Here is a 17,510-nt window from a genome sequence, read left to right as displayed (position 1 = left end):
TAGGCCAATATCCAACTTACACCCTCTCTCAAAAATCTTTGAAAAACTAATTCATAAACGAATCTACTCCTACCTTATCTCCCAAAACATACTCAACCCCTGCCAATTTGGATTCAGGCCTAATAAAAATACTAATGATGCTATTATACACATGCTAGAACATATATACACTGCAATAGAGAAAAAAGAAGTCCCACTGGGGATCTTCATTGACTTACGTAAAGCTTTTGATACAGTTGACCATGACTTGCTCCACGTAAAATTGTCACACTATGGTATAAGAGGGCACTCCCTCAATTACCTCAAGTCATACCTCAGCAACAGAAGCCAATATGTGTACGCAAATGGGGCAAACTCTTCTGCGCAACCAATTACAGTTGGTGTCCCACAGGGAAGTGTCCTTGGCCCTCTTCTCTTTCTCCTATACATAAATGACCTTCCAAATGCTTCGCAATTACTCAAACCCACACTATTTGCAGATGACACTACATACGTCTTCTCTCACCCGAGCCCAGTCACACTAGCCAATACTGTAAATACCGAATTACAGAAAATATCTACCTGGATGAGGACTAACAAACTTACACTAAACATTGACAAAACCTACTTCATTCAGTTTGGTAACAGAGCTACAGATGTCCCTCTTAACATAATGATAAACGGATCACCTATCACAAAGCTAACAGAGGGAAAATTCTTAGGAATCCACCTTGATAATAGACTCAAATTTCATACACATATACAACAAATTTCTAAGAAAATTTCCAAGACTGTAGGCATACTATCGAAGATACGGTACTATGTTCCACAGTCAGCCCTCCTGGCCCTATATCACTCTCTTATTTACCCCTATCTCACCTATGGAATTTGTGCATGGGGCTCAACAACAGTTAACCATCTCAGACCACTAATTACCCAACAAAAGGCTGCAGTTAGAATGATAACAAATTCTCACTACAGGCAGCACACTCCACCAATATTCAATACACTAAACCTACTCACCATACAAAACATCCATACTTATTACTGCACCTATTACATACATAGAACACTTAACTCTGATATTAACCCTCCCCTCAAACATCTCCTTGCCAACCTCAACAGAACACATGACCATAACACAAGACACAGATCACTCTTTGATGTTCCTCGTGTTCATCTCACAATATGCAAAAACTCAATGCACATAAAAGGCCCTAAAATCTGGAATTCATTACCTGTAAATATAAAAGAAACACTACCTGTTTATAAGTTCAAGTCTCTACTCAAAGATCACTTACTCACCCAAAACCAAATAAATACTGAATAACTGAACCTTATAAATTGTATATCTTAAATGTTTCTCACAATTATATCACATAAATGTTAAACCTAAAACCCAATCTAACTTTATTATTTTTTAAATACACTACCTAACAGAATCCTTCATATGACCTGTCTTTGTAATACTCACTTGTGCTTTATAGTAATCTGTTTACATTAATGTTTTATCACTGACTTCATCATTGCTTAGTTAATCTTAAGTTAATTTTAAGCCAGCCCGTAATGCTATGCATAGTATAAGTGGCTTTGGCATACTGCTCTTATCTGTATTTTTTTGTACCTCTGTATGTGTGCACAAATTTATAATAAATAAATAAATAAATAAATAAATAAATAAATGGCAGTAAAAGAGGGACTATAAATGTATTAATTCAAGGATTGTGTGGAGTAAAATAAAAGTTGGATGTGAAAAGGGGGTTAAAATAAGCTTATATGCACCTGGAGAAGAGAGAAGTGTAGAGGGGAGAGGGAGATTTTGGGAAATATTGAGTGAATGTGTTGGGAGTTTTGAACCAAGTGTGAGAGTACTTGTGGTTGGGGATTTTAATGCTAAAGTGGGTAAAAATGTTGTGGAGGGAGTAGTAGGTAAATTTGGGGTGCCAGGGGTAAATGAAAATGGGGAGCCTTTAATTGAGCTATGTGTAGAAAGAGGTTTGGTAATAAGTAATACATATTTTATTGAAAAGAGGATAAATAAATATACAAGGTATGATATAGCACATAATGAAAGTTTGTTAGATTATGTATTGGTGGATAAAAGGTTGATGGGTAGGCTCCAGGATGTACATGTTTATGGAGGGGCAACTGATATATCGGATCATTATTTAGTTGTAGCTACAGTTAGAGTAAGAGGTAGATGGGACAAGAGGAAAATGGCAACTACAAGTAAGAGGGCGGTGAAAGTGTATAAACTCAGGGAGGAGGAAGTTTGGGTGACATATAAGCAACTATTGGCAGAAAGGTGGGCTGGTACAAGTATGAGTAGTGGGGATGGGTTGAAGAGGGTTGGAATAGTTTTAAAAATGCGGTACATGTATTAGAATGTGGGGCAGAAGTTTGTGGTTATAGGAGGGTGGATGCAGGAGGAAAGAGGAGTGATTGGTGGAATGATGAAGTAAAGGGTGCGATAAAAGAAAAAGGTAGCTTATGAGAGGTTTTTATAAAGCTGAAGTGTTATAAGAAGAGTAGAGTACGTATATGGAGAGTAAAAGAAAGGTGAAGAGAGTGATGAGAGAGTGCAAAAGGAGAGCAGATGATAGTGGGAGAGGCACTGTCAAGAAATTTTAATGAAAATAAGAAAAAATTTTGGAGTTAAAAAAGTTAAGAAAGCCTAGGGAACAAATGGATTAGTCAGTTAAAAACAGAGTAGGGGAGTTAGTATATTGGGAGATGGAGGTTTTGGATAGATGGCAAGAATATTTTGAGGAACTTTTAAATGTTGCCGAAGAAAGGGAGGCGGTAATTTCATGCACTGGCCAGGGAGGTATACCATCTTTTAGGAGTGAAGAAGAGCAGGATGCGAGTGTGGGGAGGTGTGTGAGGCATTACGTAGAATGAAAGGGGGTAAAACAGCTGCAAGTGACGGGATCATGACAGGAATGTTAAAAGCAGGGGGATATATAGTGTTGGAGTACCTGGAGAGAGTTCCGGGGGTCAATGCCCCCGCGGCCCGGTCTGTGACCAGGCCTCCTGGTGGATCAGAGCCTGATCAACCAGGCTGTTGCTGCTGGCTGCACGCAAACCAACGTACGAGCCACAGCCCGGCTGATCAGGAAATGACTTTAGGTGCTTGTCCAGTGCCAGCTTGAAGACTGCCAGGGGTCTGTTGGTAATCCCCCTTATGTATGCTGGGAGGCAGTTGAACAGTCTCGGGCCCCTGACACTTATTGTATGGTCTCTTAACGTGCTAGTGACACCCCTGCTTTTCATTGGGGGGATGTTGCATCGTCTGCCAAGTCTTTTGCTTTCGTAGTGAGTAATTTTCGTGTGCAAGTTCGGTACTAGGCCCTCTAGGATTTTCCAGGTGTATATAATCATGTATCTCTCCCGCCTGCATTCCAGGGAATACAGGTTTAGGAACCTCAAGCGCTCCCAGTAATTGAGGTGTTTTATCTCCGTTATGCGTGCTGTGAAGGTTCTCTGTACATTTCCTAGGTCAGCAATTTCACCTGCCTTGAAAGGTGCTGTTAGTGTGCAGCAATATTCCAGCCTAGATAGAACAAGTGACCTGAAGAGTGTCATCATGGGCTTGGCCTCCCTAGTTTTGAAGGTTCTCATTATCCATCCTGTCATTTTTCTAGCAGGTGCGATTGATACAATGTTATGGTCCTTGAAGGTGAGATCATCCGACATGATCACTCCCAGGTCTTTGACGTTGGTGTTTCGTTCTATTTTGTGGCCAGAATTTGTTTTGTACTCTGATGAAGATTTAATTTCCTCATGTTTACCATATCTGAGTAATTGAAATTTCTCATCGTTGAACTTCATATTGTTTTCTGCAGCCCACTGAAAGATTCGGTTGATGTCCGCCTGGAGCCTTGCAGTGTCTGCAATGGAAGACACTGTCATGCAGATTCGGGTGTCATCTGCAAAGGAAGACACGGTGCTGTGGCTGACATCCTTGTCTATGTCGGATATGAGGATGAGGAACAAGATGGGAGCGAGTACTGTGCCTTGTGGAACAGAGCTTTTTCACCGTAGCTGCCTCGGACTTTACTCTGTTGACGACTACTCTCTGTGTTCTGTTAGTGAGGAAATTATAGATCCATCGACCGACTTTTCCTGTTATTCCTTAAGCACGCATTTTGTGCGCTATTACGCCATGGTCACACTTGTCGAAGGCTTTTGCAAAGTCTTTATATATTACATCTGCATTCTTTTTGTGTTCTAGTGCATTTAGGACCTTGTCATAGTGATCCAATAGTTGAGACAGACAGGAGCGACCTGTTCTAAACCCATGTTGCCCTGGGTTGTGTAACTGATGGGTTTCTAGATGGGTGGTGATCTTGCTTCTTAGGACCCTTTCAAAGATTTTTATGATATGGAATGTTAGTGCTATTGGTCTGTAGTTCTTTGCTGTTGCTTTACTGCCCCCTTTGTGGAGTGGGGCTATGTCTGTTGTTTTTAGTAACTGTGGGACGACCCCCGTGTCCATGCTCCCTCTCCATAGGATGGAAAAGGCTCGTGATAGGGGCTTCTTGCAGTTCTTGATGAACACGGAGTTCCATGAGTCTGGCCCTGGGGCAGAGTGCATGGGCATGTCATTTATCGCCTGTTCGAAGTCATTTGGCGTCAGGATAACATCGGATAGGCTTGTGTTAATCAAATTTTGTGGCTCTCTCATAAAAAATTAATTTTGATCTTCGACTCTCAGTCTGGTTAGCGGCTTGCTAAAAACTGAGTCATATTGGGACTTGAGTAGCTCACTCATTTCCTTGCTGTCATCTGTGTAGGACCCATCTTGTTTAAGTAGGGGCCCAATACTGGACGTTGTTCTCGACTTTGATTTGGCATAGGAGAAGAAATACTTTGGGTTTCTTTCGATTTCATTTATGACTTTTAGTTCTTCCCGCGATTCCTGACTCCTATAAGATTCCTTTAGCTTAAGTTCGATGCTTGCTGTTTCTCTGACCAGTGTCTCCCTACGCATTTCAGATATATTGACCTCTTTTAGCCGCTCTGTTATTCTTTTCCGTCGCCTGTAAAGGGAGCACCTGTCTCTTTCTATTTTACATCTACTCCTCCTTTTTCTTAGAGGAATAAGCCTTGTGCATACATCAGTTGCCACCAAGTTAATCTGTTCTAGGCATAAGTTGGGGTCTGTGTTGCTTAGTATATCTTCCCAGCTTATATCGGTTAGGACTTGGTTTACTTGGTCCCACTTTGTTTTTGTTATTGAAGTTGAATTTGGTGAATGCTCCCTCGTGACTAGTCTCATTATGTCAGTCTGGGGCATGACACGGAGAGCATATAAATCTCTAGGGGAAGGAAGGCAGAGTAGGGGTCGTCCTCGAAAAGGTTGGATTAAGGGGGTAAAGGAGGTTTTGTGGGCAAGGGGTTTGGACTTCCAGGAAGAATGTGTGAGCATGTTAGATAGGAGTGAATGAAGACAAATGGTATTTGGGACCTGATTAGCTGTTGGAGTGTGAGCAGGGTAATATTTAGTGAAGGGATTCAGGGAAACTGGTTATTTTTATATAGCCGGACTTGAGTCCTTGAAATGGAAGTACAGTGCCTGCACTTTAAAGGAGGGGTTGGGGATATTGGCAGTTTGGAGGGATGTGTTGTGTATCTTTATACGTATGTGCTTCTAAACTGTTGTATTCTGAACACTTCTGCAAAAGCAGTGATGTGTGAGTGAGGTGAAAGTGTTGAATGATAATGAAAGTATTTTCTTTTTGTGGATTTTCTTTCTTTTTGGGTCACCCTGCCTCGGTGGGAGACAGCCGACTTGTTAAAAAAAAAAAAAAAACAGAATCATTGGAATAATTGTATTATGTCAACCCATTCACGACTGCATATTGGAATGGACAGTGATGTCATTTGTTTACTCTTGAATATCGCCAAAGAATTGAACATTTCTGCTACTTTGAGTTCAATTTTCGATGTACTTTTTGTCGTGAAACAAATCAAAATCATATCTATTTCTGTAATATATCTTATATATCTTCCATTCTGTCAAATGAGACAAAAAAAAAAAAAAGAGAATACAACCATAAAAAAAACATACAAAAAGACTGCTAAGGGGCAGCTAATTGCTGAGAAGTGAGCTCCATTATTTATAGTCCGATTTCTTTCATTTGTGGCGTACGTTAAGAAGCATCTTTCCATCATACATTGCCCAAGTTTCAATAAGATAGTCCAACAAACAAATGAGATCCAATTCCCTAGATCAAGAGCAAGAGCCCTTCACCAGCATCAAGGAACCTCCCATGAGGCCCGCTCGCTTGTGGAAATTTCGCTCACATGTGGAAGGAAAAAATCGACTGATCAACTGCTCATATTGGGAAAAACATGCACGTGGAGGTTCCACTGTACAGTATTTTGCTTCATTCTATCAGTACTGTAATTAAAACTCGGAGAAATTATATTCCACAAGAAGCTTAACCTTTTACAAGTACAAAAAAAGTAATTTACAACATTCCTTGAATTCCAGGGATGTTAATATTGGGTTTGGGGTCACTGGAGATATCAACTCTGCTCCCTATACCTCTATATAGCTGCTGGGGCAACCTCACTCCAAGTAATCTTTATGGAATGTAAGTACACTGTCTGTATGTAAGCTGTCATAATGATTTATTTCATGGGAATATGAGAATATAAATCTACATTTTTTTATAATTTTTACTTAAATGAATAGTCTTTTAATACAGGTGCAAAAATGTGGAGCTTCTGCCAGAAACTCGTGTTGATGATAACCGCATGGTAGGTATATTGTGCTGTTGCATTAACTCTGCCATATTCTTATGGTAATTTACCTATGTTGTATATGCTCACATGAGTTTTTTATTGCAGATAGAGTATATTCATGAATGTTAAATTTGTGTTACTGTACGGCATTCTTCAGATACTGGAGTGTACGCACGAGAAGTGGCAGCCATACTCCTTCCCTGGCAATGTACTGGTTGGGATGAGAGTGATGATAATGCTGGTAGCAGGATTATGTATGGATGTATTTGGGCGGCGGAGGTCAGCCGTAGTTTGGATGGGACTTTATTTTGTTGTGTCCTTTGCTCGAACCTTCTCGCCAAATGCTGAATCTGTGGTTTTCTGTGTCACCTTGGAAGGTGCTTCTGCCCAGGCTACAACAATTGCCCTGCTTATGCTAGGTGTGTCTTTTCTTAATTGCCTAAAATATATTTTCTCTTGTCCTGAATGAATAGGAGCTTCCTACAAAGTACAATAATTGACATTGGCAATGTAGTAGATGTTAATTGATAGATTTTTTTTGGTTGTGTACTTATTAATTTGAAAATTTCTTATAAGTTCAGTTTTGGTTTTGGCTGGAGTAGTTTGGGGGTTGTATTTAACTTGCCAAAAACACTGAATAACATTTTTTTTTTTTTCTACCTCCAACAATTTTAATGTTCAAGTTGACAATGTTGCTTTGTACTACTATCTTTTATTAACATTGCTGTTTTAAACAGTGTTCTTTTACTTGGAACAATCATTGTACAGGTTGGCCATCACTAATCCAGCAATCAGTTACCCGATTCCATCAGTAATCCGGCACTAATTTTGGCTAGTATAATTTCAAATTTCATCATTATACTGACTCGGAAATTGTGCAGATGGTTGTGAATCCATAGGAGCAAGCCAGTGGAGGAGAAAGCAGTGATGAAAATGAGCAAGATGTAGCAGAAAGAGACTATTGATAGGTTAATTAAGTGTATTCTAACCTAACCCCTCTGTAATCCAGCAAACTCACTAATCTGGCACACTACAGGTCCCAGTGATGCCGGATTAGTGATGGTCGACTTGTATTTGACAGTGTTGTCTTCCAACAACTTTATTCTTCCCTCCAACTAACCTCTACACCTCTCCCTAACACCTTAGTGTTCACTTCTTTTACAACCCCATCTATAAATAGTCCCATTCTCTCCTACATACTCTAACTCAAGCCTTGCGCTCGTACTCTTATCTAGGTATTGTTTACTTAAGTGCTTCCATGTAAACCCCTGTTCTACACATCCACTACACTTCCTAAATCCTTCTTGTTCCTCTGTAGTTCTACTTTTTTTACCCTTCATTTTAGAGTTTAGTATTCTTTTTAGCTAACTTGCTGGTACTTTCTAATTTTTGCATTTCTTGGTTTTAATTTTTTCATTTGAGCATTTTCCTGAAAATACCTTGGACTGTCCCCACTGCTAGGTTAAGCACATAGTATATTACAGGCAACTATACTAGAAATGTGTGTGTGTGTGTATATCCATCCATTTAAACCATTATTTTGTTATTGCAGCAACAGAGGGCAGTACGCAGCCAGAATGTGTGAGGTCAGTGTGCCTGATGATGTTGGGGCATGCTATTGGAGTTGGAGCTGGGACCCCACTGATTAGAACATTCATTCCTTCTCCAATATATTCTCAGATGGCACGGAGCTTGCCCTCCTTGGTGTTCGTAGTATTTATCATGTAAGATGGCCTAACAAGTTAGTACGTTATATTGTAATACTGTATGTGAATACTATATACAGCTTGTTTGAATAAAGTACATCAGTAGTTTAATAATGCCATCACTTATAGTTTAATGTACCGTAATTATATAAAAATCTCGTACTGTATTAGAATCTTTCCTTTTTGAGTCTCCATTTATATTCCCTTTTGATCATAATGTAATAGTGCTGTAGAGTATTGCAAAATAATCAAATCTCCTTCTAATTCTTAATTTGAAATGTTGAACTTCTCAAGCATTTTATGACTAGAGTAATAGCTTCTGATGAATAACTCACACTTGCTTTTTTTTTTTTTTTTGTTTAAATACATAGCTTGTTTTAGTTACCACTGTCTGGAAAATCTTCCAGCTCCTGCACCCAACATCTTGCTCCTGGGGGATTTCAACTTAAGGCACCTAAAATGGAGGAATATAGCAAATAATATTGTTGCAGTAATAACACCAGGAGGCAGCTCTGATGAAAACTCACACTCACACGAGCTTTTAAATCTCTGCACAAAATTCAATTTAAACCAGCAAATAATAGAGCCTACTAGACTGGAGAATACACTAGACCTCATCTTCACTAACAATGATGATCTGATAAGAAATGTCACCATATCAAAAAAATATACTCAGATCACAACATAATTGAGGTTCAGACATGTATGCGTGGAGCCCCAGACCGACATAATGAGACTAGTCACGAGGGAGCATTCACCAAATTCAACTTCAATAACAAAAACATAAAGTGGGACCAAGTAAACCAAGTCCTAACCGATATAAGCTGGGAAGATATACTAAGCAACACAGACCCCAACTTATGCCTAGAACAGATTAACTTGGTGGCACTCGATGTATGCACAAGGCTTATTCCTCTAAGAAAAAGGAGGAGTAGATGTAAAATAGAAAGAGACGGGCGCTCCCTTTACAGGCGACGGAAAAGAATAACAGAGCGGCTAAAAGAGGTCTATATATCTGAAATGCGTAGGGAGACACTGGTCAGAGAAATAGCAAGCATCGAACTTAAGCTAAAGGAATCTTACAGGAGTCAGGAATCGCGGGAAAAACTAAAAGTCATAAATGAAATCGAAAGAAACCCAAAGTATTTCTTCTCCTATTCCAAATCAAAGTCGAGAACAACGTCCAGTATTGGGCCCCTACTTAAACAAGATGGGTCCTACACAGATGACAGCAAGGAAATGAGTGAGCTACTCAAGTCCCAATATGACTCAGTTTTTAGCAAGCCGCTAACCAGACTGAGAGTTGAAGATCAAAATGAATTTTTTATGAGAGAGCCACAAAATTTGGTTAACACAAGCCTATCCGATGTTATCCTGACGCCAAATGACTTCGAACAGGCGATAAATGACATGCCCATGCACTCTGCCCCAGGGCCAGACTCGTGGAACTCCGTGTTCATCAAGAACTGCAAGAAGCCCCTATCACGAGCCTTTTCCATCCTATGGAGAGGGAGCATGGACACGGGGGTCGTCCCACAGTTACTAAAAACAACAGACATAGCCCCACTCCACAAAGGGGGCAGTAAAGCAACAGCAAAGAACTACAGACCGATAGCACTAACATCCCATATCATAAAAATCTTTGAAAGGGTCCTAAGAAGCAAGATCACCACCCATCTAGAAACCCATCAGTTACACAACCCAGGGCAACATGGGTTTAGAACAGGTCACTCCTGTCTGTCTCAACTAATGGATCACTACGACAAGGTCCTAAATGCATTAGAAGATAAAAAGAATGCAGATGTAATATATACAGACTTTGCAAAAGCCTTCGACAAGTGTGACCATGGCGTAATAGCGCACAAAATGCGTGCTAAAGGAATAACAGGAAAAGTCGGTCGATGGATCTATAATTTCCTCACTAACAGAACACGGAGAGTAGTCGTCAACAGAGTAAAGTCCGAGGCAGCTACGGTGAAAAGCTCTTTTCCACAAGGCACAGTACTCGCTCCCATCTTGTTCCTCATCCTCATATTCGACATAGACAAGGATGTCAGCCACAGCACCGTGTCTTCCTTTGCAGATGACACCCGAATCTGCATGACAGTGTCTTCCATTGCAGACACTGCAAGGCTCCAGGCGGACATCAACCGAATCTTTCAGTGGGCTGCAGAAAACAATATGAAGTTCAACGATGATAAATTTCAATTACTCAGATATGGTAAACACGAGGAAATTAAATCTTCATCAGAGTACAAAACAAATTCTGGCCACGAAATAGAGTGAAAGACCAACGTCAAAGACTTGGGAGTGATCATGTCGGAGGATCTTACCTTCAAGGACCATAACATTGTATCAATCGCACCTGCTAGAAAAATGACAGGATGGATAATGAGAACCTTCAAAACTAGGGAGGCCAAGCCCATGATGACACTCTTCAGGTCACTTGTTCTATCTAGGCTGGAATATTGCTGCACACTAACAGCACCTTTCAAGGCAGGTGAAATTGCTGACCTAGAAAATGTACAGAGAACCTTCATGGCGCGCATAACGGAGATAAAACACCTCAATTACTGGGAGCGCTTGAGGTTCCTAAACCTGTATTCCCTGGAATGCAGGCGGGAGAGATACATGATTATATACACCTGGAAAATCCTAGAGGGACTAGTACTGAACTTGCACACGAAAATCACTCACTACGAAAGCAAAAGACTTGGCAGACGATGCAACATCCCCCCAATGAAAAGCAGGGGTGTCACTAGCACGTTAAGAGACCATACAATAAATGTCAGGGGCCCGAGACTGTTCAACTGCCTCCCAGCATACATAAGGGGGATTACCAACAGACCCGTGGCAGTCTTCAAGCTGGCACTGGACAAGCACCTAAAGTCGGTTCCTGATCAGCCGGGCTGTGGCTCGTACGTTGGTTTGCGTGCAGCCAGCAGCAACAGCCTGGTTGATCAGGCTCTGATCCACCAGGAGGCCTGGTCACAGACCGGGCCGTGGGGGCGTTGACCCCCGGAACTCTCTCCAGGTAAACTCCAGGTAAACCTGCTAACTGCCATTGATGGAAAATTATCTTTGTGAGGCAAACATGATTTGAGTGTATGTATGGTACTACTTAGGTTAATTTGTTTACATTCCTGTTCTGAGATATAGATGCTTGTTGGTGTCTGCTGGCTACAAGTAGGAAGGAATATGTTCAATAGGTATTATTTAACCCTTTGACTGTCGCAAGCCCCTTTCTGAAACTGTCATTCTATGTCGAAAAATTTTTGGAAAAAAACAAAATGAAATGATAGAGAATCTTTTCCCGATGGTAATGACATCAAAAGTTCGAAATTTGGTCGAAAACTCACGGAATTACACTCCCGTGAAGTTAGCGGTCTCGGCAACATATACGCATTGGCGATTTTGCCGATTTTGAGCCCTGTTTTTGGCCAATTCCATTGTTCCAGTTTACCAAACTCACAGCTATTTCTTTAGAACTCCATTTTTTCTGTCAATTGAGTACAAGAAACTGCCCATTTACTGATATGAACTAACCAATAAAGGGGTCAGAAATTGGCTATTTGGCCAATTTCATGCAAATTAAAAAAGATGCCAATTTCAAAATAGGGTCCAGAATAAACAATGTAGATATCCTTTGCACTAAAATAACATATCCTCTGTTCATTAGTCACGTGTCTAGGCCCCTCTTTTATTACTATTGCCTTCTATTTTGATTTTTTATTCATACAAAAAATACAAAATTTACTGTTATGCAGACTACTGTATTATTGTAAAAATGGTATAAATAATATCAGTGCACTAGTGAAAGAATATTAGACACCCCAGTTGATGTGTATTGGATGTGTGGTGTGATTTGCTTACTCTTGAACATTGGTAAAAATCGAACTTTTCCGCTATTTTGAGCTCAATTTCCAGGTCATTTTCATCATGAAACTAATCAAAATCATCTCTATTTCTGTAATATGTGTTCCATTTTATCACGTGAGACCATGAAAACGAGAATACAACGATAAATACTATAAGAAAATACACCTCAATGTCGGTGTTTTAATCCAAAAAAAACGGTCCGAGTTTTTTTTTCATTATGCAGTGCGTGCTGCAGGATTTTTTTTATGTGGTTCACACTGACCATACAGACCCATTCTCTCACATGTGGGCCTACCAGCTTTCTCCTGCTTGATTTGAAGCCGCTAGAATTCTCGAGTACATATACATCTGAAACAGTGGCTCATAAGATATATATATATGACCAAAACAGTCAGAGGGTTAAGTTTTGATGCAAGGCATCCCAGTGAGTGCAAAAATACAAGATAATGGTGTAAATTTTGTGTGCTGTTATTGCCACAATCCATGCTTAGCGTTATACAATGATACACAGCTATAAGAGATAAGTATATGTAAATACTGTACTAAAAATGAACAGTTACATTACTTTTTTTGTGCGTATTACAAATTATAAACATTGTGGAACTATTTAAGGTTTGTCTGTAGATCGGTGATAGTGGATAATGTGTGTAAGAAAAGCCATGGCATATAGTTATCAAATTGAATTGTTATTTACTGGTAGCCTTCTTCATTCAGGTGCAAAAAAAAAAAAACAGCATGCAGTTAATACTGAGAACCACTACGTATTTGAGGAACATTTACTGTTCTTGTGAGGTACCCTGCCATACTGTACAAGGATGGGAAGAACCCTGACTGTGGACACTGGTGAGATGCTCTGCAAAGGCATGGGAAGGTGCAGATCTTTCATGCTTAAATTAAATCAGATACCTATTGTTGAACATAAAGCAATATCAGAGAATGACCTGTCGTTATCAGTTACCTTGCATGATATAACTTGTTCTCAGTGAAGTTTCTCACAGTGGGAGACCAGCATTAGTTCACACCTGTTGAATTGGAAACTTGAAGGGCAGAGGGAATGCATTTGAAATATGGAGGTGAAAGGGCACCCTCTGAAGAATAATTTAAATCAGCCTGGACATCTTACAAGCTAGATTGAGAAAGAAAGTTTACTCATTGAGCTCTGCATGGAAAATTCACAGGCACACCTGGTGCAGACTGAGCAAGATGGATGGGTAATCTCCACACCAGAGATCAGAAACAAGGAGAGATCCTGGCAGAAGAGGAACTTGACCCTACCATGGCAAAATGAACCTGTCCTAATGCCACAAAGTTTTAAAACATGGCTATGAGAGCCCTTGTGTTTCTGAAGTGGGGCCCTAAAAGATGTACCAACATGACTGGGTTAGTAAAAACTAGGGATGCTCTGTGTTCCTATGGCAGAGAACATACTATACAAATGAAATTCTCAATTCTAGCAAACCTTGCTGGGTAGGGAACCCTAGCATTCTCTGGTCAACCCCCTGGGATGGAAAGATGACCTAACAGAAAATGACAGAGGGAGAGAAGCTTCAACTAGTGGAAAAATACTTTATTAGTAAAAACCAGTGCTTACCACTCTCGAGTTGGTGGTAGGAAAAATATGGAGGAAAGCCAAGAGACCAAAAGACCACAAGACCACCACCATCACTCACTGTTGTTGGACCAAGGGGGAAAAATGCCAAATTTCAGTAAAATTGGTAGAAGTTAGAAGGCACAAAATTTCTTTGAGTCACTAGGGCCCTGAGGAATCAAAGTAAACCAGGCTATTGTACTGAACCACATGGCCTGTAGAACTAGTATGAGGTGTTCAACACAGCATGTTACTGGCTGCTTGTTAAGCAGTAACTGAATAATGAAGCTCCACAACAGCTTGTAAACAAAGACAGTGAATATAAATCACATTTTTCTGCAGCACACGCTTGCCCCCATTGCATCTTGTGCATCTATGACTTCAGAAATATTTGATAAGGGATGAAGAGGATGTTTACATCCCCTAATGATCTGCTCAAATGGTAACTAGTGGAGGTCATATAAGAAGCAGTCTTCAGGAGGAAGTTTCTTAACACACGGATGAAAACTGGGGCAAGGAAATCTTTTGCTACATAACACCCATCCTCATCATCAAAGAACTAGATTAAATTTACCCATGGAAGCAGTGCTTCTAAATAAGGCAGGTGATAGTTATCCATCTAGCATCCAAGTTGAAAGGAAGATATATTGCTTCTATCCAGCCTTCAACTGGCAAGACAGACAAACAGAATTTAATGTTTGTGATTGAATTCTTTGTGTAAACAACTAATTACTATTACTACTGAATAAATTGATATGTAAATAGTTCATTACTGCTTTAACTTGGTTAGCTACTAACATTTTGGGCCCCTAGTCCCTGAACCCCATTATATCCTTCTACAACCCTATAGATACTGCATAATAAAAGTAACTGATACCATGAAAATTTGCTATAGGGGTTCTTGGACTAAGTACAAGGGTTGGCTACAGCATGTAGTTGGTCAGATTGGAGCCAGTTCATAGAAAGTGGGAATTGAAAAGGTAAAAAAAAAAAAATGAGTTGGAGACTTAATGAACTGAAAGCATAATGCTTGAAGGTGAGTAGGTGTGATTGTGAGCTGGTAGTTCATAATGCATCATCAGAGCCTAAATGCAAAGCCTAGCATATTATAGAGCACTATTTTGAACAATACAATGTACGATTTTCAGAATGCTGCCAGAAAGTGCACGGTGGTCTGTGTGTCGAGGTCGCATACATGAAGCCACTGTAATTCTCAAGAAGTCTCATCACATGTCTTTTGACCCTACTATGAAGCACAAGCTAACAGCTCTTCATGAAGAGGTTGGTCAAATTAGTCAACCATACTCGAGAAGCTGATTAAAATGATTGCACTATAAGAATTTTAAAAATAATGATGAAAACTAAATATATTTATCTTTCTAAAGTGACAGAGTACAGTATACTACAGTAGTCAGATTTAAAAATCACTGACATGTTTGTGTGATTATTCCCCCGTTCATATTTTTTTTTTTTTTTTTATATTTTGAGAGGCAACCTGCAAATAGATGTGATTATTTGTTTCATTCTGGTGTCTGTATTTGTGGGGTTTGGTACATGACTTCTGAATTGAAAAGATATCATTCAGTTTCATTGAAAATGTGCTCAATAGCTTTCCTCCTCCTCCTCCTCTATGCCTAGGGGTAGAGGCCTCTGTGGGGGGTGCCACTTTCCACAGGGTGCTTGTCTAAGAATGTAGCATCTCTCTTGGCATAAATAGTGGGGGTATTTTCCATTTCTGTTTAAAGCTACTGATATTTATGGCCAAGGACACAATAAATTATGGATGTGGAATGTGAAAAATTGACTGAATTGTTTTACTTGCTTAATATGATTTCTGTAATTGGGAGTAGCAAGTCAGTATTAATAGAAATTTCATTGTTAGAAATGGTATATGGTTTAAAGGTCTGAATAGCCCAGTAGTTCTAGTGCTTCGTAAATTGAAATCAAACAAACATTAATGGCTTCCCAACTCCTGAATTGTTTCTTTTTGGCAGCTTATGAATGATAGGGTGGCTCCGAAAAATTTAAAGTTGGAAATGTCTTTCTCCATAAGATGTTACATGTTGAAATGTAGTTATATATGCAAAGTTAAACAGATCAAGCAGATATCCAAATGGTTTATTTCATAAACCTTTATTTTTCATAGATTTTTAGTTGGGGCTGAATGACTAAAAAAAAAAATCCAGGCTTAAATAACATAAATACGGTATACAGTAATGCATTTTAGGATAACTGCTAAAATTGTGATGCAGTCCTTGATTAGAGGTCATGACTGGTGAGATTAATATTGCCTCCTCATCATAGTGGACCATTCGGCTGACACTAGCATTAATCAACCATTTTTCACCACAAATAGTATATTTTCTGAGTATTATTATCTGTGTGTGTGTATGTGTGTGTGTGTGTGTGTGTGTGTGTGTGTGTGTGTGTGTGTGTGTGTGCGCACATGCATACATTAAGTATATACAGTAGTAATATTGCACGTTTCCTTGTGTAACATTTTTATTTTCCTCAGCACAAACAATCGCTAGCCCACTATAATTGCTCTGGGCATGTAATGCGTGAGAGTTTGCAGCCTTTGTTTAAATGTGGACGGCTCTTCCTTGTGTTTATTGTGTTTCTTCTCTGCGGTTTGGCATTGGGGTGTGCTGCTAGCGCCCGCCAACTTTTTGATCCTACACCCTACAACAGGTAAGGCAAAATATACAAGGCATAATATATGATGCATTGATTGTTCTGATTTTTGCATTATTCAAGTTAAGGAAATAATTTTATCTTTGCTATTGTAACTCTTATTAAATTTCTGAACTTCTGTTAACAAGATAGTGATAACACAAGATTCTTTCAGGGCATTCCTCTAACTTATTCTCTTAATATAATGCTATTTTCTCTTTCAAACTCAAATTTTTATTTTTTTTGCAAAGTTTACAGTGTGTGATTTAAATACATATGCAGTATTGTTAAGCACAAAGAAAGCCACTAACATGCCTGAGCATTTCAGGCACTGAGCATTTCTTGGTACTTATTTCTTACATGTCAGGCATGATATCAACTGGAAGTGTCAAATCAGTATGTGTCCATATGAGGACATAGTGTCTGTGTTTGGGGGGCACTACATTTGCATTGAAAAATTACATATCTGTAAAACTGCTGCAAAACCATCATAAAATGTCAGAATGTTTAAGTTTTTCTCAATTTGGTAGGGTGTGCAAAAGAAGAAAATTAAAGGTGAATACAGGAAAGAGTAAGGTTATGAGGATAACAAAAAGATTAGGTGATGAAAGATTGAATATCAGATTGGAGGGAGAGAGTATGGAGGAGGTGAACGTATTCAGATATTTGGGAGTGGACGTGTCAGCGGATGGGTCTATGAAAGATGAGGTGAATCATAGAATTGATGAGGGAAAAAGAGTGAGTGGTGCACTTAGGAGTCTGTGGAGACAAAGAACTTTGTCCTTGGAGGCAAAGAGGGGAATGTATGAGAGTATAGTTTTACCAACGCTCTTATATGGGTGTGAAGCGTGGGTGATGAATGTTGCAGCGAGGAGAAGGCTGGAGGCAGTGGAGATGTCATGTCTGAGGGCAATGTGTGGTGTGAATATAAT

At 39.6% G+C, this 17,510-nt stretch overlaps 1 protein-coding gene across 4 annotated transcripts in view; it reads left to right on the top strand.

The window, feature by feature from the left end:
* Positions 1–17,510, top strand: part of LOC128696273 (organic cation/carnitine transporter 2) — a 63,323-nt gene that overhangs the window by 26,723 nt on the left and 19,090 nt on the right. For all 4 annotated transcript variants that reach the window (XM_070092267.1, XM_070092269.1, XM_070092268.1 and 1 more), the window contains exons 3-8: positions 6,479–6,581; positions 6,696–6,747; positions 6,890–7,151; positions 8,285–8,456; positions 15,054–15,186; positions 16,421–16,596. In XM_070092267.1, coding sequence (XP_069948368.1) covers positions 6,479–6,581; positions 6,696–6,747; positions 6,890–7,151; positions 8,285–8,456; positions 15,054–15,186; positions 16,421–16,596 — 898 coding nt within the window. The remainder of the gene's footprint in view (positions 1–6,478; positions 6,582–6,695; positions 6,748–6,889; positions 7,152–8,284; positions 8,457–15,053; positions 15,187–16,420; positions 16,597–17,510) is intronic.

The sequence above is a fragment of the Cherax quadricarinatus genome, chromosome 39, assembly GCF_038502225.1.
Source record: "Cherax quadricarinatus isolate ZL_2023a chromosome 39, ASM3850222v1, whole genome shotgun sequence".
Lineage (NCBI taxonomy): Eukaryota > Metazoa > Arthropoda > Malacostraca > Decapoda > Parastacidae > Cherax > Cherax quadricarinatus.
The sequence above is the reverse complement of the archived record's forward strand: the minus strand, read 5'-3'. Positions and strand labels throughout refer to the sequence as shown.